Raw genomic sequence first — 22,145 nt, forward strand, 5'->3', positions numbered from 1 at the left:
CCCAGACAGCCGGCAATGGATCCTCTTGGTCCCATCCCCTTAGCACGTGCTGGGAGGTGAAAGCTGCTGAGGTGAGCCACAGGAGAGGAAGGAGAGAGAGAAAAATTACAGAGGGGAGCACAGAGAACAGAGAGAGAGAGAGAGATGTAACCCTAAGTTAAAAATTAAAGGAGAGTGAGAGTTTGTTATGAGATGGATTTATTGCTAAGCTCTCATTTTCATTTGAATAAAATAGGAGATATACATCCTGAAAGAGTTAAATTTAAATTTTCCCTAAAAGGAAACAAATCGTAAATAAGGGAAGAATTATCAGTGAAAGGGAGCACAGGTTTTAGATGCCAGATTCTTTAAGATTTAAACCTGTCTAATAAGAGACCGTGTGAATTTGAGAACAATTCTTCAGCTAAGAATAATCCTTGATAGCAAGGAAAAGAATACACAGTTGGTATGGAAAAGAGATACAATTTTAACTGCCTTTACAATTTTGCAGCCGTACAGGGAGAACAAATTCAGCATAAGAGCTGGCAACAGCGTTCTGGTCCTACCTAGCACAGTATTCAAAAGGGCCTCTTACAAACTCCAAGTGGTCATTATATATTCACCCACAGCAGCACTTAAAGCAAAGTGACTGAGTGTGCCAGATCTGTGAGTAGATAGGAAGGTGTGTGTGAGTGGGAGAGTTTCTTTATTTCTCTCACACTGGTTCCCAAATTTCCCCTGTGCTCTCGTGAGAATCAGGAAATTTAATTACTGTTTTTTTATTTATAGAAAATTAGCTAGCAAAGTTCCAAAAAGCTTTCATGGCTATATATTTAGGGAACTCCTGTCTAGTATATCTTCAGAAGAAAAGCGGGGACAGAGTATTAGAGGAACACCCTATTATTTTAGTTAAAGCTTAGATAGGTCCAGAAACAAGACAGGAGACGATGCTCCCCTCACAGACCTTGGAAAAGGAGGCCATTCAGTTCCTTAAACAGCGTCTGCTACCAGCCTTTTGCCAGCTCAGCGGATCAGCTCCAATGGAGGGGACGAAGACCAGCGAGAAATCAGTGGATCCAGCTAAGTGTGTACATCACAGAACTAACACACAGTCTAGCTAGACCACTGAATCAGAACTGAGATACTATCACAGCCTGAAATAATGTAGGAGACAGGGAGACTGAGATAACAGCACCCAGTAGTTCTGATGCAATAACATCAAAAAGGAGAGAGAGAACACATACAGGGGCCGATGTAATAAGACCCCTGGCAAAACAGGCGGTAGTTATCAGCACGGGTTTTGATCACCGCTCACGGCTAAAGCTGCTGCTTCTGCAGGATGTAAAAAAATAAATGATGCAAATGATTTGCACAAGAAAATCTGCGCACACACAAAGGAATGCTCCTATCTAATCGTGGTAAGGCCCTATGTAATAAGCGGCCACATCCACGCCGAAAAGCCATGACGATAATCTGCGCATAAAAGCGAAAGTGTGAATTTTCATATGTGGGTGATAACTGCATGGCAACGAGATAGGTGCTCACCTGGGCACCAATCTGGATGCTCGGGTGCCAACATAGGCGCTCAGCCGGGTGCAAATCCAGACGCTCGGGCACTGAGATAGGCGCTCTGATGGCTGCGTATCTGGCCGCTCGGTTGCAGAGATAGGCACTCAACCGGGTGTGAATCCGGATGCTCGGGGTACCAAGATAGGCACTCTAACGGCCACGCATCTAGCCACTCGGTTGTGGAGATAGGCGCTCAGTCGGGTGCAAATCCCAACACTCGGGCACACAGAAAGATGCCTAGCTAATTACCAATAAGGGCACTTGGATGCCCAGAAAAGCACCTAGCTAATCACGAATCTGGCCACGAACACATCTCCCAGTTCAGTAAAAGTATCACCCTGGAAGTTATTTTTATTAATCTCAATAACTGTGTGTTACAGAAAAAAAATGGCAAATATTTTCATGGGTGATATTCACACTGCATGGCAGTGAGATAGGTGTTCAGCTGGGCATGAATCTGGCTGCTCGGGCACCAGGATAGGCACTCAGCTGGGAGCGAATTTGGGTGCTCAGGTGTCCAGAAAGGTGCCTAGCTAATTACCAATCTCTCCTACCATGACCTTTGTCACCTGCCAAACCTTCTTCTTTGTCATCCTTTGGTGAACCCGCAGGATATACCACAGCATCAGGAACAACTGGACACAATCCGAAATCTTCATCATATAAATCACACCAGAGCTGCACGGACACACAGCCATACCACACCAATGCAAGCAATGGAATAAAATGGCCGCCAAGACGGCGCTGACTCTTAACTTGTGCCCTGACCATGGTGGTAAAAAATCTGCATTAAAAAACCCACACTAGCATGAGTGCGGTTCTCTGCATTGCCTATGATTAGGTAATTGTCTCCTTTGTATGCCATTACATGCATTCGCGCAGAAAAACCGCAGGTCAGTAAGCACATTCATACATGCTTTTTACCCGCGCACAAAGTCTTATTACATCCCCATACATGATTTTGCGTGGGAAAACGCGCATATGAATACATGTACAGGCACGCACAAACCTGCGGCAGCTTCAGCGCACTTTATTACATTGGCCCCACAGAATGGTACAGATTTCTCAAAGAAAAGAGACTGTTGCGTCAGTGGACCCATGAGCCGAGGTGAGGTTGACTCTACCTGCAGGGAGGATCCCTGCAGATCCTCGCCATTGGTGGGCGGAGCTGGCTGGTGCAGAGACCTAACTGGAGCTTCACCAATACCAGCCCGTTTTCCCCACTTGTTGAACCCTTGGGTGCCGGGGCCGGTTGGACGTAGCGCAGGCCTCTGAATGGCGAGGAATCCGAAGAAGGGATCGGGCAAGAAGGACAAGTCTGTACGGGCGGAGGTCAGAGCAGGCAGCAGAACAGCAGGAACGAAGACAAACCGTGGTTGGGGCAGGCAGAAGAACAAGTGAAGTCAGCCAGGAGATGATCCAAGAAGAAGACAGAGTCAAGGCAAGCAGAGGTCCAAACTGAAGAGTCAATCCAGGAGGAACAGAAACAGGACCAGGAACCAGGAACACAGGAGCAGGATCACAAGCAACTAGTTATTCACAGGAGTTGATCCGTTGCTGAGGCACTCATATCTGGTCCAGGCTGTCCTTTTATGGGGTGGTCCAGGAGATGTCATCTGGCGGTGCTGCAGTGACTTTCCCTCCGCGGGCCTTTTAAATCTTAAAGAGGCGGGCATGTGCCTAGGGACACTTGGCGTTCCCCGTGCTGCGCAGCTTGGCCTGTGCAGTGGCCTGCCACTTCACCGCTGCAGGAGGCGTCGCGGCATCGGAGGAACCCCTTCCGTTCCCGGCCGGAGGTAAGGAGAACCAGCTCGGGGGGGGGGAAGCCCACAGCTGGCCAACAGCAACAGAGACAGAATTACTTGCATACTTAAGGGAAGAAGTCAAGAGAAACATAGACACAGGCAAACAGGAAACAAAGAGTTCGATATTTACCATTTACCTAAGAATCAGGTGTATTATACCTAGAAAACAAAAGGTGGACACAAAGACTCAAATTCTTAGTAGTCAAACAAGTACATTTAGAGAAAATAAAATTTCTTTTAGTAACACATACTTATCTGATGAGTACTTCAACTAGTTGAAAGACCGGTTCTTTGCTTTTCTTAGATAGGTTTATATTGTTACCTATACAAGCAAAAGAGAAAAGTGTTAAATGTTGATATTGACACCGTTAATGCAAATGTGTTGATAATTCTGCAAATATTTTCATGGTGTTACAAATAAAACCGAACACCTAAAATTATTATTATTAAAGAAATTGTAATCCATCTGCTTATTGCTTTCAAGACTCTGTCTTCCCTCTCTATTCCTGGAAACTGCCTGGCTGGGTTCAGTCCCTTGTTTCCTTTGAGAAGACCCAGCCGGAAGAAGGGCAACATTTTTCTCCAGCAGTCTTCACTTTGGGTTTCATCTTACAGTGATTCACTCCCTACCAGCAGAAACCCGATTACTTGTTATTGCCACCATATCACTGAAGCAGGAGAGTCGTTACCCCAGTGTGTCCGATTGGGTAGACGGAGAAGCAAGGGGGCATGGGGACAAAGGAGGAAGAGACATAAAGAGGGCATAGGATAGAAGGGGGCATAGTGACTGGAGAAAGGTAAGAGAGGAGACAGAGAGGAGGGCACAAGGGATAGAGAAATGGGGCACTGGGGAGACAGGAGAGAGATAGTGGGTGCACAAGAAACAGCAAGGAGCAGTGGTATCAAGGCAGGACAACTGACAGCAGCCCACCCCATACACACTTTCCCAATCCTCGAGCTTCAGAGGAAACCCTCATGAGGTGCTGTATAGGCAAGGTGTGAGTGTGTAAAAGTTAGCAATCCTAGGCCAACTCAAAGCCTGATTCCAACAGCAGTAGCTAGTTGTCAAGGTATGTGGGCCTAGAGATTGAGCTAGCATGTGTTCCTCTCCCAGGCCCTGTGATGGCCATGGCCCCACCTGGTTTCTATATGGAAGGCAGGACCTGGAGGCAAAGCCATGATGCTTCAGTCTCCAGCCCATTCAACTTAACAACAAATATTTGTGATGCTGCAGCAGAAATGGGGTTGGGCAGACTAGATGGGCCTTGGGGTCCTTATCTGCCATCATATTCTATGTTTCACTGATCTAGAGGTGATGACTTATTGACATATACTGTAGGATTAGTCTTGGAACTGGATAGACCTGTTTTAGGTAGCTGCACTTTGTGCAGATTGTGCATTATTTCCTGGTTCATGCTCTTAAGAATTTAGCAGAATATAAATTCCAGATGTTAGAGGCAGGCTGGCTCAGAGTAGAGGATATAATGACATGGGACTCACCGTTTGTAAGAGGTATTCTAGTGGCTGTGATCAGTGTCCAAGGAACACAAGGATCCAGTTATCCTCTCAACACAATGAAGTCAAAGAAAACAAATATGTGTCCATCAGGAACTATAAGCCTCGGACCATACAGGACCTCAGGCTACAGAAAGGAGATCACTTACAGGTACTTGAAGAACAAGGAGAGTGGCTCTATGTAGCAATGAGGTCACAGCACGGAGAGATCCAAAAAGGATTTATCCCAAGGGAGGTTTTGGCAGTCGCAGATAGCCTGGAGTCAGAAAAGTAAGTGGTTTTTAATATAATGTATGAAAGGAGAAGCCTTTGAATGTCAGGATTATTTAAAGCTATGAATTATATGAAATGCTACAATGCTGAAATCCATCCACATTCTGCTGTGGAATGTAAAGGATCTGGGGGGTGATTGTGTCTGATGATCTTAAGGTGGTCAAACAGGTGGATAAAATGATAGCAAAAGCCAGAAAGATGCTTGGCTGCATGGGGAAAGGAATGGTCAGCAGAAAAAGGGAGGTGATATTGCCCCCATATAGGTCCCTTGTGAGGCCACATTTGGAATACTGCATACAGTTCTGGAGACCATACCTTTAAAAGGATATAAACAGGATGCAGTTGGTCTAGAGGGTGGCTACTAAAATGGTCAGTGTGGTCTTCATTCCAAAGTATAAGGGGATAGACTTAAAAATCTAAACATGCACACTCTAGAGGAAAGGCATGGCTCTTTGAATGGAAAGGAGGCTCTAGAATGCGGGGTCATTGGATAAGGGTGAAAGGGGGTAGACAGGAGTAATCTTAAGAAATATATTTACAGAGAGTGTGATGGATGCATGGACCAGCCTTCCCAGTTGAAGTGGTGGAGACAAAAGCAGTATCTACATTCAAGAACACATGGGATAAATACAGGGAATCTCTAAGAAAGTGATGAGAATTATAAAGCTAAATGAAGTGGTGGATGGGCAGACTGGATGGGCCATATGGTCTTTTTCTGCCATCATGTTTTGATGTTTCTATGGATCAAGGCATCTGTCTGGACAGCAGCAAAACTAGTATCAGAGGCAATAGCTTTGACAATACAATGTTTCCCAGCCATCCCTCAGCTATTGGGAGCCTCTGGTACCTGTTGAAAGAAAGTGAGTCAGACCTTCCAAAGTCTCTACTTTCTCCTTAACTGTCCTCCAAGTAACATTAGCTCACCTGTGGAATCTAACTTTCACCTGCACAATCAAAATCCCTGGTTGTTGTCCTGCTTTCTTGCCTATTTGTTGCTTGACAGTATCAGGTGTCATCTTATTCTTTCAAACTACAATATACATTTATAAATCTCTGAAGTGTATAGTTTAGTATAGCTCTCTTTGAAGACTCTTGCTGCTTAGGGTATAAGAGTAAATCAGAGCAACTAGAAATAGTTACCACAAAGATCTCACATGATGTTACAAAATCAAGCTGCCCCAGAAATGTATTTAATTTGCTCTATTTGCAGATGACAAGACTTTGACCTAAATCACTTGCTGTTCTTCCTTTTCCTAGTAAAAAGCAGTGCTTTCTCCAACTGATGACTAGTAATTTATCCTAATCTATGATCTTAATCTGTTGGCCTATGATTTCTAATAGACCTATTGTTGCGATCCCCCCTGTTGCTGCGCTACAGGAGGTATCTTACCTTCCTCCCGGAGGCCGCTTCGAAGCCAGGGCCTCTCCTGTGCACCATCCGGGACTTGCTCCAGGGCCTGGGAGGCCTAGCGGTTCCTGAGGCCTGCCTGTGGCTTGCATGCATGCATTTGGACTTCCTGTTTGGCGACGCCCTTCTCCTAGGGGCCGGCCCGCAGCTCTCTACCCCACTTATAGGGCCAGCAAGGGGCGGTCCTGGCAAACTCCTCCCAGAGAGTTGCCTACAACCTCCAGTATATAAGGACTTTCTTGTCACTTGCAACTGGCCATTGGATTGAGTGCTACAGTTGCCTGTACCTCTTCCTCGATCCAGGTCCTCCATGGTCTACCTTGTTTTGATGGCTCCTTGTCCTGTCTTACCTTGATGTCCGCTACCTGATGTTACTGATGTCTGCCTTGATGTGTTACCTGAAGCCGCCTGATCCTGTTCCAGTTCCGGTTGTTCTGCCCTATGTCCTCGTCTGGCTCCTGAGCCTTCTGGCCTGTTGGGCCCTGGTGTGGCCAACAGGAGGGATTCGTCCCCCGGGCTCTTGAGCTTCTGTTCCTGCCAGCCGACGGGGCTTCGGATGTCATTGGTCCCAGCATCAGAGTTCCTTCTCGACTGGACCTTTCCTGGTGCTCTCCTGCTCTCAGCGTGGTCCGCGACCAGCCTTCCTGGGCTGAGTAGGGCGCGTATGGGACGGGGTGGTCCGCGACTCAGTCCCGTGGGTGGGCTGAGTAGGGCGCCCTCAGGGACAGTGCCCATGTCTCCTTCCAGCCCCCATCTTCGATGTCTGCACTAGCCTTTGTCTACGATGTCTGCACCTGCCTTGTCTTGATGTCTCTGCACCTGCCTTGTCTACGATGTCTTCAGTGTAAAGGACTCTGTCTGCCCTCGCCTCTGTCCGGCCTGCCGCCCATTGCCGTACCCAGCTGCAGGTCCGAAAGGGCCGGGAACAGTCGGAGGACCGTTCATCAATCAACTTCCAGTGTTGGTTGCCATGGGCGTGCAGGTCCGGCTGAGGGTCGGACTCCCTGCTTTTGTACCCGCCTGGCTCCCCATGCCTGCTCAGCTCACCTACCACGGTGTGGCTTTGGGCTCCTCCTTGAGTCCTGCCGTGGCCCAAGGGCTCACCACCTGCCTGAGACGCCCGCGCACGCTCGTAACACCTATTTCTTTCAATTTTGTTAAGGGTTAATTTTGCACTTATTTGTCTAAGGTCATTAATAGAAACAGAGAAACATAGAAATGACAGCAGAAAAGGGCAAAATGGTCCATCCAGTCTGTCCAGTAAGCTTATAGTAGTATCTGCCACGCCATGCTGGTTACCCATATGCTTATCAATTTCCCAGACCATAAATGTCAGGGACCTCATTGGTCGCTGTCTGAATCCAATTCCCCATTACCTCCTGCTTTGGAAACAGAGAGCAATGTTGCAGTTGCCTCAGAAATATCAAGGTTTATTGGTTAAGGGTAGTTACTACTGCACCAGTCAGCTACCCACATACATTCTTTTATCATATCTATCCTCTCACCTTTAGGGATCCACTGTGTTTATCCCATGCCCTTTTGATTTTTTTTCACCATTTTTGTCTTCATCGCTTCCTCTGGAAGAGCATTACAGGCATTCACCACTCTCTCCGTGAAGAAATATTTCCTGATGTTTCTGAGTCATCCTCCCTGGAGTTTCATTTCATGACCCCTAATTCTACTGATTTCTTTCCAATGGAAAAGGTTTGACAATTGTGCATCATTAAAACCTTTCAGATATCCTAAGGTTTGTATCATATCCCCCCTGCATCTCCTCTCTTACAGGCCGATACAGTAAACTGCGGGGGAGAGCTGGCGAGCACCCACTCTCCCGACGCATGCTCAGGCCACTCTCCTGGGTACGTGATTCACTAAGACAAGCTTTGCAAATTAGGGCGTCCCTAGCGCCTCTTTATTGACAGAAGCGGCAGCTGTCAGCGGATTTGACAGCTGACGCTTAATTTTACTGGCGTCGGTTGTCAAACCCGCTGACAGCCACAGGTTCAGAAAATGGATGCCGGCATAATTGAGCGTCCATCTTCCAACCTGCGGGCCGCGGGCAGATTTTACATTTTTTTTTAAATTTTTGGAGCCTCGCTATGATATTAAGTCGGAGGGTGTACAGAAAAGCAGTTTTTTCTGCTTTTCTGTACACTTTCCCGGTGCCGGCCAAAATTAACTCCTGCCTTTGGGCAGGCATTAATTTCTGAAAGTAAAATGTGCGGCTTCGCTGCACATTTTACTTTCTGAATCGCGCGGGAATAACTAATAGGCCCATCAACATACATTTGCATGTTGTGGGCGCTATTAGTTTCGGGGGAGGGGGGTTGGCCGTGTGTTTTCCACACGCTATTACCCCTTACTATATAAGGGATAAAAATAGTGCGTTGAAAACGCGCGGCCAAACGGGGGCTACTGGTGAGCTCGGCTGAGCGCACCATACTGAATCGGCCCGATACAGATATATATATTCAGATTCTTCAGCCTCTCCTCATAAGTCTTCTGATGCTCACTCTACAACATTTTGGTTGCTCTTCTTTGGACCGCCTTCATCCTATCTCTATCCTTTTTGAGATATGGGCACCAATACTGAAAAAGGTGCTCTAGGTGAGGCCTCACCAAGGACCTGTACAAGGGCATCACCACCTCCTTTTTGTTATTGGTTATTCCTCGCTCTATGCAGCCCAGCATTCTTCTAGCTTTAGCTATCACCTTGTCATATTGCTTCACTACCTTCAGATCACCAGACACTATCACCCCAAGGTTTCTCTCCTAGTCCGAGCACATTAGTCTTTCACTACCCATTACATACAGCTCTTGTGGATTACCATACTCCAGATGCATGACTGACTTCTTGGCATTGAATACCAGCTGCCAAAACCTCGACCACTTTTCAAGTTTTCTTAAATCATTTTTCATTTTCTCTGCTCCTTCAGGCTTGTCCACTCTGTTTGCAGATCTTAGTAACTTCCGCAAATAGACAGACCTTACCTTCTATCCCTTCCACAATGTTGCTCACAAAGATATTGAATCAATCCCAAAACTGATCCCTTTGGCACTCCACTTAACGACATTCTTTCTTCAAAGTAGGTTCCATTTACCATTACATGCTGTCTCCTGTCAGTCAACAAGTTTGCAATACACGCCACTATCTTCGCACCCACTCCCAAGCTTCTCATTTTGTTCACGAGCCTCTTATGAGGGATCATATCAAAAGTTTTACTAAAATTCAAGTAAATCACATCGAGCTCTCTTCCCTGATTCAATTCTCTAGTTACCCAAACAAAAAAATCAATCAGATTTGTCTGACAGGACCTTCCCCTAGTGAAACCATGCTGCCTCAGGTTGAGCAACCCACCAGATTTTAGATAGTTCACTATCCTTTCCTTCAGCAGAGTCTCCATTAAATTTCCCATCACCGAGATGAGGCTAACCGGCCTGTAGTTTCCAGCCTCCTCTCTGCTCCCACTCTTGTGAAGCAGGACCACCACTGCTTTTCATCAATCTCGCAGCACCATTCCCATTTCCAGGGATCTATAGAACAACTCTTTCAGCAGACCCATCAGCACATCTCAGAGTTCCCTCAGTATCCTGGGATGTACCTCATCTGGCCACATGGCCTTGTCTACTTTCAGTTTTCCTAGCTCTTCCCATACATTCTCTTCCGTAAACAGAGTTTTGTCTATTCCAAACCATCTATAGCCTTGTCAACCAGCTAGAGTCATCTTTAGTGAACACCAAACTAAAGTATTTGTTTAACATTTCTGTCATGTCTTCATCTCTCTCCATACATTGATCTTTTTCTCCTTCCAATTTCACTATACAACTTCGGACCTTTCTCCTTTCACTGTTATATCTGAAAAATGTTTGCTTTACCTCTTTGACAATCCTTTCTTCCACCTGACCTATTACTTTTTTGATTTCTTTCTTTGTGTCCCTCTGTTTTACCAGATATTCTTCCCTGTGTTCCTCTATTTGGAATCCTTTATACTTCTTAAATGCTGTTCTTTTTGCCTTTATTTTTTTCAGCCACCTCCTTTGAAAACCAGATTGATTTCTTATTCCTCTTACTTTTGTTTATTTTCTATCATACAGATTTGTTGCCTTTCTAACTGCTCCTTTTAGTTTGGCCCACTATTGTTCCACCTCTCTCATTTTCTCTCAGTCTTCTAGTTTTTCTTCCAGGTATGTCCCCATTTTGACAGAGTCCGCATTTTTTTAAATTCAAAACTCGGGTCTTCATGTGACTCTCTGTATCCTATTTGTGATATTAATCCATACCATTTGATGATCACCAGTGCTCAGACATTAGAGACATTATCCCCATTAGTGAGAACTAGGTTGAGTTTAACTCCCTCCCTTGTGGGTTCCATTACCATTTGTTTGAATAGTGCCCTTTGTAGGGTATTCACTATCTCTCTTCTTCTGGAAGATTCCGCAGAACGGATTCTTCAATCTACATCCAGCAGATTAAAATCTCCAACAAGCAACACTTCTCCTTTCTTGCTCACCTTTTGGATATCTTCGACCAGATCTCTGTCTAGTTCTTCTGTTTGAGTGAGAGGCCTGTAGACACACCATCTTCCTTTTTTAGGATTTCCATAATGCTTCTTCTTTACCCCATGTCCCTTGCAGTTTAGTTACTTGGATATTGTTCTTGACATAAAGAACACCTCCTCCTCCTTTTCTGCCCTCTCTGTCCTTCCTTATCAAGTTATAGCCAGGGATGACTGTATCCCAGTCATGAGACTCAGTGAACCAGGTCTCTGTAACAGCAAATATGGCCAAATCTGCTTCCACTATTAAAGCCTGCAGGTCTGGGATTTTATTGCCCAGACTACAAGCATTTGTGGTCATAGCTTTCCAACTTTTCTCCCTAGGATTGCTGCTCTTCCTAGTCATCTTTTCTGCTACTTTGTGCTGACTGAGTTATTTTCTTCTCCCAATTCTTATATTGCTTGGGGGTGACATTGCAATTTCACTGGCCACCTCCTGCCACCCCTGCCTTCTAGTTTAAATGCCTGATAGTGTATGCTCTGAATTTCTCACTTAGCATCTTCTTTCTGGGCAAGGACAAATGTAGATGATCTTTACAGTATAACCTTTTACTGCTCCATACATGGCCCCAGCCACTACTGTAACCAAAACCATTTGATTTACACCATTTTTCTCGACAGACAAGTTATCTATATAACAGAGAGTTTCCTTCCCCTTTCCATGAACTGGCAATACTTCTGAAAACACAATGGTCATTGTCATGTGTCTAATCTTCTTCCCTAGGTTTTGGAAATCTTTTTGTTCTGCAAGGATACCATATCTAGCAAGGTCATTGGTCCCCAGATGAATGATAACATTGATATTGAAGTCTCTACTTTCTTTTGTAATTGTGTTGACTATCTGGTTGGTATTTCTACTGCCTGACGATCCTGGAAGGCATTTAACTGTTGTGCCCCCATCAAAATTATTACCCAAATTGTTGCCTCTGCTGACTGTGTCTCCCAGCAGAAGCAGCTTCCTTTAATGACCTTTGATAATGTTTAAGGGTTTCTGGGTACATGAGGTGACTACATCTCTTTCAGATATCACCTCCTTTTCTATTCCTGAGGCTTCTTCATTATCCAATGCAGAAAAGATATTATGTAAGAGTAACGGTTGGGAGAGTAACAGTGGGGAGAGTGGGTGTCTTTTCATCACAGGTCTTATTCTGCCAGAGCCCACTGTAATCCATTTATTCCTGGGTTTCTGAATCCTGAATGTCTGACTTCTCTGTGGGAGTGGGGATGGATATTCAGGATGCTGAACAGTTGGGGAAATTGGGTATTGTATTGTCACATGTCTTGTTCTACCAGAGCCCACTGTAAACCATTTGTTCTTGGGTTTCTGAATCCTCTATGGGAGCTGGGGGAGATATTCTGGATGCTGCCAGGGAAGGGAGGATTTCTAAAACTTGAGCAATTCCTTTCTAATGTGTCAGCTGCTTTTTCATTGCAGACAGCTGAAAAAATAGTATTATACACAATTATCCCAAACTCCCTTTATAAAATAGGTTTATGTATCTATCTGGTATATACTATATAAAGAATTCTATAGCCTTGGCTACTAAAGATCAGAACAATAAAATGTAATTTCCTGAAGGGTTTACTATGATATTACTAATTTAACTCTCTTGAATTTTACTTAAGTGATCTGTTTTATTAATAACTAAACTTATCTAAATTACTTTCTTATGTGTCTCTGCAAACCAATGTCATTATTTTGCATAAACTAACCTCCTAATTAGTGGGTTGGTCTATATACTTAGAATGGAAGGTAGGGGTGGGTGGGAGTTAGGGGGAGGTAGGGAACTAAAAGCATAAGAATAAAAACCTAACAGCAAAGCAGCCCTTTCCCTTCTAAAATTCATATCTAGAAATCTAAGCAGTAATACTCAACAAACAGAAAAGCAATGGAAACAATATCCCTCTTTCAAAAATAACCAAACAAAAGCAATAAAGACAAAATTAAATACTCCCTCTTCAAAATAAAGTCATAACACCTGAATCAGGCCAGAAAAATTACCTCTGCTTGTAATCAAGCTCCTCCAAAATGGAAGATCTTTCTTAACCTATATACAGAATTCAGGCCCTGATACAATTAGCACTAAGACAGTGCTAGGTAAGCAACTGGAATTTTTTGCTGTTTTTATTTAACATTTATATGTAGTCACTTTATAAAGTATTAGGACATCAAGCTTCCACTATTATTTTCAGATGAAGTGCAGCTATATTTTTCATTAAAAAAAGATGGACTAAAGGAATTAGATAAAATAAATCTTGGCCTAACATTTATTGTTATATGGCTTAGAGAACATGGGTTGAGACAAAGTAATAAAAGTGAAGTATTATGGATTAGAACTTCAGATCTGCATCCGGAAATCAAGATTCACATAAATGGTTCTTTTTTTAACATTTCAGCAGAAAGTCAAGAATCGTGGAATATGGCTTGATTCAAAGCTGTCGATGGCAGATCAGATTTCTTCTGTAGTTAGTTCAGATTTCTATCAGTTTAAGATTATCTGACAAGATTTGTCCTCAGTAATTCAAGCTACAGAATTATGAAGATTAGATTACTGTAATGCCGTCTATATGGGTCTTCTACAAAAATCTTTGAAAAGACTACAGGCTTTGCAGAATATGGCTGCATGACTTCATGGAGGATTGCATTTTAGAGATTATGTCCCCCGTATTGAGGAGACCTACACTGGCTACCTACATAATTTAGAATTACATTTAAGATCCTGATACTAACAATTAAAATCAAACATGGCCTTGGACTATCTTATTGGATTATTTTACCGACTGTAATCCCTTACATTTCCTACCATAGACTGAGATTAACTTCTGATGACCTTTTATCTATTACCTCAATAGCAATGCTTGACTGCAGAGACCCAGAGAAAGAGTATTTTCATTAGTGGCTCCCAAATTGTGGAATAGTTTACCTAAAGAATTACATTTGTAGCAGGTCTGTCTTCATTTTAGGAAAGCCCTAAAAACATGGCATTTCTGTCAAGCATTTGCTGAGCCTTATATTTTATTTGTAGCTCATGGCAGATTTTCCAGCATTGTACAGATTTTTAAGGAGTTGCATTTTACTTTATAATGTGTTTTAGATTGGTATGGGGTTTATTTGTCAATTGTAGTGTTTATTATTATGTTTTATCTATGACTTTATTAATATAATGACTTATTTTATGTGATGCTGTAAAATGACCTTATTGATTGTAAGTTGCTACTATATGTAATTTTATTATGTTCCAGATTGCCATGAGCCTTATTGGGCATGGTGAGCCATAAACAACAATGCTTACTGTAAAAATGACTTTTAGAATTCCAGGTCATTTATTTGTAGACCAGATTGTGTCTAGAAAATGATTACAAAAGTACAGAAAAGAATCATGCAGATGTCTTTCTGTGGTGGGATGGCAATGTGTAGGGATGTGTAGAAGAAAAAAATGTGTTTCTGTTCATTTTTTCATTTCATTGGGACCCCAATTCATTTCATTAGTTTCATAGCAAAAAATCATATTCGTTTATTAGTTTCATTCATTTTTCATTTGCCATTAAAGTCAATGGGGGAAGTATTTGCAGCCTATGTTTGGCTGCAGAATTGGGGGTTTCTTATCAATTCAGATGAAACTTCTGGGGAGCAATCATCAGAATGGGAAAAGAGCTCCAAGGTACTTAGACTGTGGCAAAGTGGCATCAAAGTGGCATGAATAGCCTAAGGCATCGTTAAGGGGCAAAGGGGTACCAGGAGTGGCAAGAGTGCACCAAACAAATGAAACTAATATGATCTGTTTCATTCGTGGAGGCTCATCATTCATTTCATGGACCCACGAATCAAACAAATAGGGACCTATTCATTGTGGATGCCACATTCGTTGAAAACGAATGCACATCCCTAGCAATGTGTATTAGAAAAAAATAAAGGTCAACAAGCATACATACCTGTAAGTTCACCTATCGGCATGCTGGCAGGTCCCAATTTAAAGAATAATACAATACACAAAGACACAGCCCTTTGTCTGTCACAGATGTGGGAAAATTAGCATTGAGAAACAAAGACCACTATGATAATTCTAGGGCTATTGTGAAATAAACAAATAGAAAATGAACTCAACCCAGTCTCAATCCATTCAACCCTTTCACTGGAATCAGCAGGAAGAAATGCAAAAGGAGTCCAGTAGTGGTGTTCAACGTAAACCCTTTACTGTAACTTAAATAAAAGTATCCACCCCAAGAATGAGAAAATCAAAAACATCAAAAAGATCAAAATGAGAAAAGCAGTGGTATCCTTGTCCATTCTAGATTTTTTCACTTCCCTCCTACCTCTCGCACCTTCACCCTCACCAGTGGGGTGGGACTACTAGAGTGCAGCCTCGAGCATCATCCAATCTGTTGGAAAAATATCCCCAATCCAAAAATATCCAAAATGGGTTCCAAACTTCCCAAAACCTTAAACTGTAATCCAATTATCCAACACTGAAGCTCTTGATGCTCTTTTTCATCCTTGCTTGTCTGGTCACTTGAGTAAAAAGATTCAATCCCTATCCACAGGGAGCCGGGGGAGGAGGAGGGGGCAGGCAGCAACCACTCTCTTCACACCAGGAAATAAAATGCAAAAATCTCCAACAGTCAAAAACGTCTCCTCAGTTAAGACTCTGGATGAATCTCATGAACAGCTCGAACAGCTCTCCTTCTCTATCTCGCCTCTGCTCTGAGATTTCCAGCTCCTCGCCCTCTCTGTTGAGATCCTGGGAGGGATCTCTGTCTCCTTCAGCCACATCTAACCCTCTGACTATTGAGTTTGCTCCAAGGGATCTTATAGCCCCCCTTGAAGCTTATCCCCCTAAAAGGTGGGGTTTTGGCAAGGGGAGGATTCAGAAATGCAAACTCACTCCCACTGCCCATAGCTGGAAAAATCTGGGAATTAAATTTAGTGACGGGCACAGTCCCCACCACACCTAATCGAATGGTACTGAATGCATTTGTACAGAATCTGAGCAACAAAAAGAACCCAATTTGTAAGACTACAGGTCTTACGAGGAGAAATGTTTTAACCAAGTTCTGTTGTAGTCTCAGCTACAACAGGAAATGCATTATTACACAATCGAGGAATTGGGTCTCCTTATGTTTAAAACACCTCAGAGAACCTAGTCCCTATCAGGATCTAACACAAAATTATTCATTAAGAGGGTAATTATCAAACATGCCACAGAAATTTCTAACATATACCTATGAAACATATTCATTTGTATAGCTATAGACATCTTGGGAAAATATTTCAGCCTCAAGGTGCACTGTGCAGCACTGGCTCCTGGTGCATCCCACATTACCATGAAAACAATACTCTGACAGCAACATTGGATGCACTGAGAGCTGGATGCTAGTTCCAAACTTCTGGTTGTATTTAGGGATTTGGGGTGGGGAGGGGGTGGGGGTCCAGCTGGAGCAGGAAGGGTAGACTAAAATTTTGCCAGATAATATAGGTTGTTCCAGGGCAAAGTTAAGTTAGCCAGATAAGTTATTTGGCTAACTCCAGTAATCAGAGTTAGCCAGATAACTTGATCCGGATAACTGGTCATGGTATAGAGTAGTTCTAAAGTTAGCCAGATAAAGTTATCTGGCTAACTAAGTTGGTTGGGTATATTCAGTGATGTGGCTGTGCTGCTGAATATCCTGTTAAAGTTAGCTAGATAAGTTTATCCAGCTAACTTTGCTCTACAACGGCTGATGTTTCGGTCGTAACATCTCGTCCATCTTCACAAAAGGAACTACGCGGCTCCTGATGAGGCTTTTTTGATGCAAAATATTGGCCGTTGTAGAGCCCCAGTCACCAAATTGATGGACTTTATATTTTAAATGCATAAAAAATATATTGAAAAATAGTTGTTTTGCCGCAAATGATTGAGTCGTCCGGGTGGCCCAAAGTTCCGAGGGGCACGTCATCAGGCTTGCTGATGCAGCTTCATCTATTTAATTGCAAGACATCTTTATATAGAGAGGTTCTTCGACAATTCCCTTTTTTTTGCTGGTATAATCAAAATATAGCCAGTTAGGTATAAAATTATCTGGCCACAGTTAGCTGGATAATTTTAATCAGTTATTCAGTGGGACATTTAACCCACTGAATATCCAGGATATGTTATCTGGCTAACTGTAGCCAGATAATTTATCTGCTTACCAGCTTACTGAATATTGGGTCCCCTGAGTCTATAGGAATAAGTCTTGATGAATTAAGCCCTAAGTGAAGAAAAAAAAAACTGATCAGGATCTCCTTAGAAATGGCAAATGAAGAGGGATGATCCTTGTATAAAGGGTAATAGATATATGGAATAACTTCCCAGTAGATGCAAAAACTAACACTGTAGAGATTAATGGAACCCTATCAGGAACAGGTGTATTTTTGTTTTGGGAGAAAATATAATAAACAATAGTGTGGGTGTATAGCTCCCCCATGTGGATGAAAGTAAATGGTGTATTCCTCTGATACATGCAGTAAATCCAGACCACCATCTTAGGATGTGGAGTTTTCTTTTTCCCATCTTAGGGGCAACATGGTTTGTTTGTTTTTTTAATGATTTAAGTTGAACCTCCATGGAAATTGTATGTTACTTTTAGATATGGGAGTTTTTTTCACCCTCTATATCTATTCAATTTTTAAGTTCTTGAACTTTAAAAGGGAGAGGTCTCTTCACTGAGAAGGAACCTATGGATCATCAGTATCCAGAGGAGGGATGATTTACATCCATCCAATGGAGAAGGAGAGAGGGGAGAAAGGAGTTAAGATGGACCCCTTAAGGGCTCATGAATATCTGCTGGAGAAGAGGAATAACAGGAGTATCATTCTGATACTGGAACTAAGACTGGTACCTGCCATTCAGGTGCTGTGGGCAGGCTGGGGAACTCAGAGCAGAAAACTGCATGGAGAAGTAGGAGACAAATGACTGTATAAAATAGATTTCACCTTTAATGAATCACCAACATTGGGAGGGAAGCATTAACTTGCCCTATGCCAATGGGATGAGAGAAACAGATTAAATACTAAATCATTTGGCTTTACCATCTAAACCTTGAACAAGACTGTAAGAAGTCTCAAATTTATTTAAAGCACTTGTACCATTGAGAAGTAAAATGAACAGCTGCAAAGAATATTTTTATCATTTTGCAACATCTGATGTAAAAGTATTGTTGGAAACCAAAGTGTGCTTTTTTTTAATTACAAAGTGACTTGGTGCTGTATACAAGAACTGTCGACTGGGAATTAAGTGTTTACAATGTGAAGGGCCTTGAAAGTTATCTTTTCCCCTGCTCAGGGAGCCCAGGAGTTTAAAACACTTTAACAGTATGAAATTTTGTCACCTGAAACTGTATTTGAAATATGGCCTCTGGTATCACTATCCCGGGTACAACCAGCACAGGGGTTACAACAGACTTCAAGGAAGTGTGGGGTATGCATAAGGCTCCTTAGTTGTGAGGAGGTGAAGGGGAAAGCTGGAGATGAAGTGGGATATAGGGTACTGCAGCAGGAAAGGAAGATGGGCAGACTAGATGGGCATTGTATTCTATGATTCTGTGATTGCACTTGGTGGACTGTTGTTCTTCTTCAACTAAGCTAACCATTTAATTGAAGAAGGTGCATAGTTTAACAGTCTGAACTGTCATATCTTTTTAGTTGGTATTTTGGGGTTTTGAATCGTCTCGATGCCAGAAGATTCCTTCTTAACCCTAGAAATGATGATGGGGCTTTTCAAGTTTGGAAGAACGAGGAAATTGGATGCTACTACCTTTCAGGTATGTCTGGGGCTACGTTTTTAACTGCTGTTAAAGAATGTACTGTAGTGAGTAATCCTCCAAGATAAAGAAGTCAGCGTACACTATAATTTGGTGTGCCAAAAGGTAAATACAAATGGTGTTTATATAAAGGGGTATCAGCAAGCCGGAAAAAAAACACTTCAGAACTTTTGCATTCAGTGCTGGTCCTCTCAATCATCTACCCCAATAAGTATGCTTTTTATAAGTTTTTTATGCAAATAAAATAGCCTCAAAGCATATCATCAATGTGTCTAGATGAACAGTTCAATCACATCCTGAACAGTTCAATCACATCCCAATATCAGCTGATGTTTTGTACTATCAACTGCTTCAGGGAAAAATTACGTAAATACTTATCTTTTTTTCACATGCATCGATGTGAATCAGCAGCATTGGTCAGCTTTATTTTTCCAAAACTTATGTCGTTTAATTTTGCTTCAGCCGTATTTTCAGTGAAGTTCCAAGTTAAAAGAAGGCCAGTGGCTTCAAGATGTGTACCTGATGCAACCACATTATGGTATGTCCAATCAGCAGCGAATGGTATGTTAGGAAGAGATAAATATAAAGAGGCTAAATGGCTGGATAGCACTTGAGCCAAGGCCAGTAAAACCAGACTTAGCTTGGGTGGCCTCTCGATATGCAGCTGTAACACTGGATGAGGGTCAGCATCAGGAACCCAGAGGAGAGGCATGAACCGGAACAGCCCCCTGCTTTCAGGTTTTGTGGCTATTTCAAATGATAGGTTACAGGTTACTGGTGTAGAGACCTCTAGGTCTCCACTAGATGGCCCTAGCCTAAGTCCTGGCTTAGGAAATAGGAGAGAGGCATACCATTCTTAACAGGCTGGCTGAAATGGTTAGCTCCTGGCTACATAAATGTAGGTGGAAATAAAAGAGTGGTGTGGCATCTCTGTTTGTTTTTTAAAGGAATAGGAGTTGTTTCTTCAGACGGTCCCATTGAGTTAGCACAAAGCGTGTCCTGTTGGTGATAAGTCTATAAGGAGAGCAATAGAGGCACGGCTAATTCCAGTTTTACGCCCTCAGTCAGAAACACTGAAGAAGGGGAGAGACATAGCTCTGTCCAGCTTCAGATTTTTGGAGCAAGTAATTTATTATTTTCCGGAAGTTCATTTTGGATTTTCTGTCTTGCGAATCACTGGTCCTGGTTCGGGGAGGTAAAAGGTGCTGTCTTGCTGTGTCCTTCTCACAACCTGTGTAGAGGCAGTGGTGACTCACCAAGAAAGTTTTGATTGTTGGTGTTTGAGAAGATTTTTCCTTTTGAGTTGGGAGGATGTTTTTTTTCTACCACCCTTTCTGCCCAGTAGTGAGCTGACTTTTTCCTGGCTATAGGACCTTTCAGTCAAAGAGATCCAACTTTGCTGTTTTGAGAGGAGATCAGGAATAAGAAATTTTGTAACATCTGAAAACCCTCATCAGAGTCTTCACCCTGGGATATAGGATAAGGACTGGTTATTGGACATCTGAAAATATACCTTGACCTCAAGTACTGTTGGGGAAGGGATCCCATTATGCCTATAATATACCCACCACCTGTGGTACTTATCATTCCTAACCCTGGAGGGTAAGAACATCTCAGAACTCAGTACTGAGGGACACATTCACAGATAGAGGAGAGTGGTGAGGATCTACACTAGATCGGGTCATAAATGTAACTGGAAACAACTTTAAGTACAAATTGATTATACTGAAATATCACAGTAAAGATTTAATTTGAAATATCCAGCCAGAGTATCCTACCTGTCAATTTCTGCATCCACACATGAGTATTAAGAACTACACCCAGAAAAGAGATTTCCATCCCAACGCCATGGGCCCTGGAAGTATAGCCTCACCCCTATTCAAAGTATACATGTCCCAGAGCTGTTTGGGAACTTGTGAGATTATAGGACTGGTGTGACCTCTGCACATTTCAGTTACAACTTTGAAGCAGGGGGTGCTTCAAAGTTGTAACTTCAAAGTGCAACTTTATGTTAGTTGTTTTGGGATTCTAGGGTGGCTGCCATCTGGTCCTAGTGAATTGTCACTCTTAAGTTTGTCAATTTGATCTTTTTCATCCTCTCTTATCACAGAGATTTTTGCACTTCCTTCAATCACTAACAATCTAAAAAAGGTCATGCTTCCCATTTTACTGTATTTGCTATTTTTTCTTCTGACCACTTTCCCAGCTTCTCTTAATTTTTCCAGATATTGCCACCTGTCTTCCTCTTTCTGAGATCTTCTATGGTTTATGAACGCTAACCTTTTCTTCCTTACCTTTTCAGCTACTTCTTTAGAAAGCCATGTCTCTTTTTCCTCTTCCCTGTATTTACATTCCTAACCAAACCATTAGTTGCCCTTATGATATCTCCTTTTAGTTTTTCCCCCTGCCCTTCTATTTCCCATCTAGCTAACGACTCCTTGAGGAACTCCCCCACCTTAGAATGAACCTTCATTTCTTATGTCCTAATATTTAACCACACCATCCAGTGGCCACTGGTTCTCAGATGATCATCCACTACAAAATCAGAAATACTGTCCCCGTTGGTAAGAACCATATCCAGTATTGCCCCCCGGTGTAGGTTCCATTACCAGTTGACAGAACAGTTCTCCTTGCAGAGAATCCAGTATCTCCCTGCTTCTAGAAGATACTGCAGTTGGGATGTCCCTGTCAACATCTGGAAGATTAAAATCACCTAGCAGTAGCATCTCCCCTTTCACAGCAATCCTGTGAATATTTTACATTAAATCCCTATCCATCTCCTGTCTGTGATAGAGGTCTGTATATATTCAGAATTATAAACATATTCCATTCCCTCTTTTCAGATTAATCCACAGTGCCTCCTCCTTACCTCATAAGCCGAGGAATGCTGTTGCTTTAATACTGTTCTTTATATATAATGCCATGCCTCGGGAGGAAGTGACGTCATCCGGAGAGAATGGATGCTTGAACTTCCTTCTCCGCTCCCCTTCACAGGCAAACTTAATATTTTCCCCCTGAGTATGGCTGATTTGGATGAAAAGCACTGGCATTAACTATAGAAATATCGGTAACATGACCAGCAAGAAAAAGCAGGTTGATTTAACCCATTTCTCGTTCGATGAGGGCGGATCGAGATTTGAGGCCTTGTCCAGCATGGTTGACGCAGTGGAGGCTGATGGCATAGTTTCTGTGAAAGAGCGAGCATGCTCCGAAAGCGAAGAGCTTCTGGATACGCTGATGAAACAGAACTTTAACAATTGG

The 22,145-nt window shown here is 42.7% G+C and overlaps 1 protein-coding gene across 1 annotated transcript in view; it reads left to right on the plus strand.

Moving 5' to 3' along the window:
- The first annotated feature begins 4,841 nt into the window (after positions 1-4,841).
- The window catches only part of LOC115088261 (tyrosine-protein kinase SRK2-like), a 79,328-nt gene continuing 62,024 nt past the window's right edge, over positions 4,842-22,145 (plus strand). Inside the window, exons 1-2 of the mRNA XM_029596366.1 lie at positions 4,842-5,138; positions 18,766-18,884. Of these exons, the coding sequence (XP_029452226.1) occupies positions 4,843-5,138; positions 18,766-18,884 (415 nt within the window). The 5' untranslated portion in view covers position 4,842. The remainder of the gene's footprint in view (positions 5,139-18,765; positions 18,885-22,145) is intronic.

The sequence above is a fragment of the Rhinatrema bivittatum genome, chromosome 3 (assembly GCF_901001135.1).
Source record: "Rhinatrema bivittatum chromosome 3, aRhiBiv1.1, whole genome shotgun sequence".
Lineage (NCBI taxonomy): Eukaryota > Metazoa > Chordata > Amphibia > Gymnophiona > Rhinatrematidae > Rhinatrema > Rhinatrema bivittatum.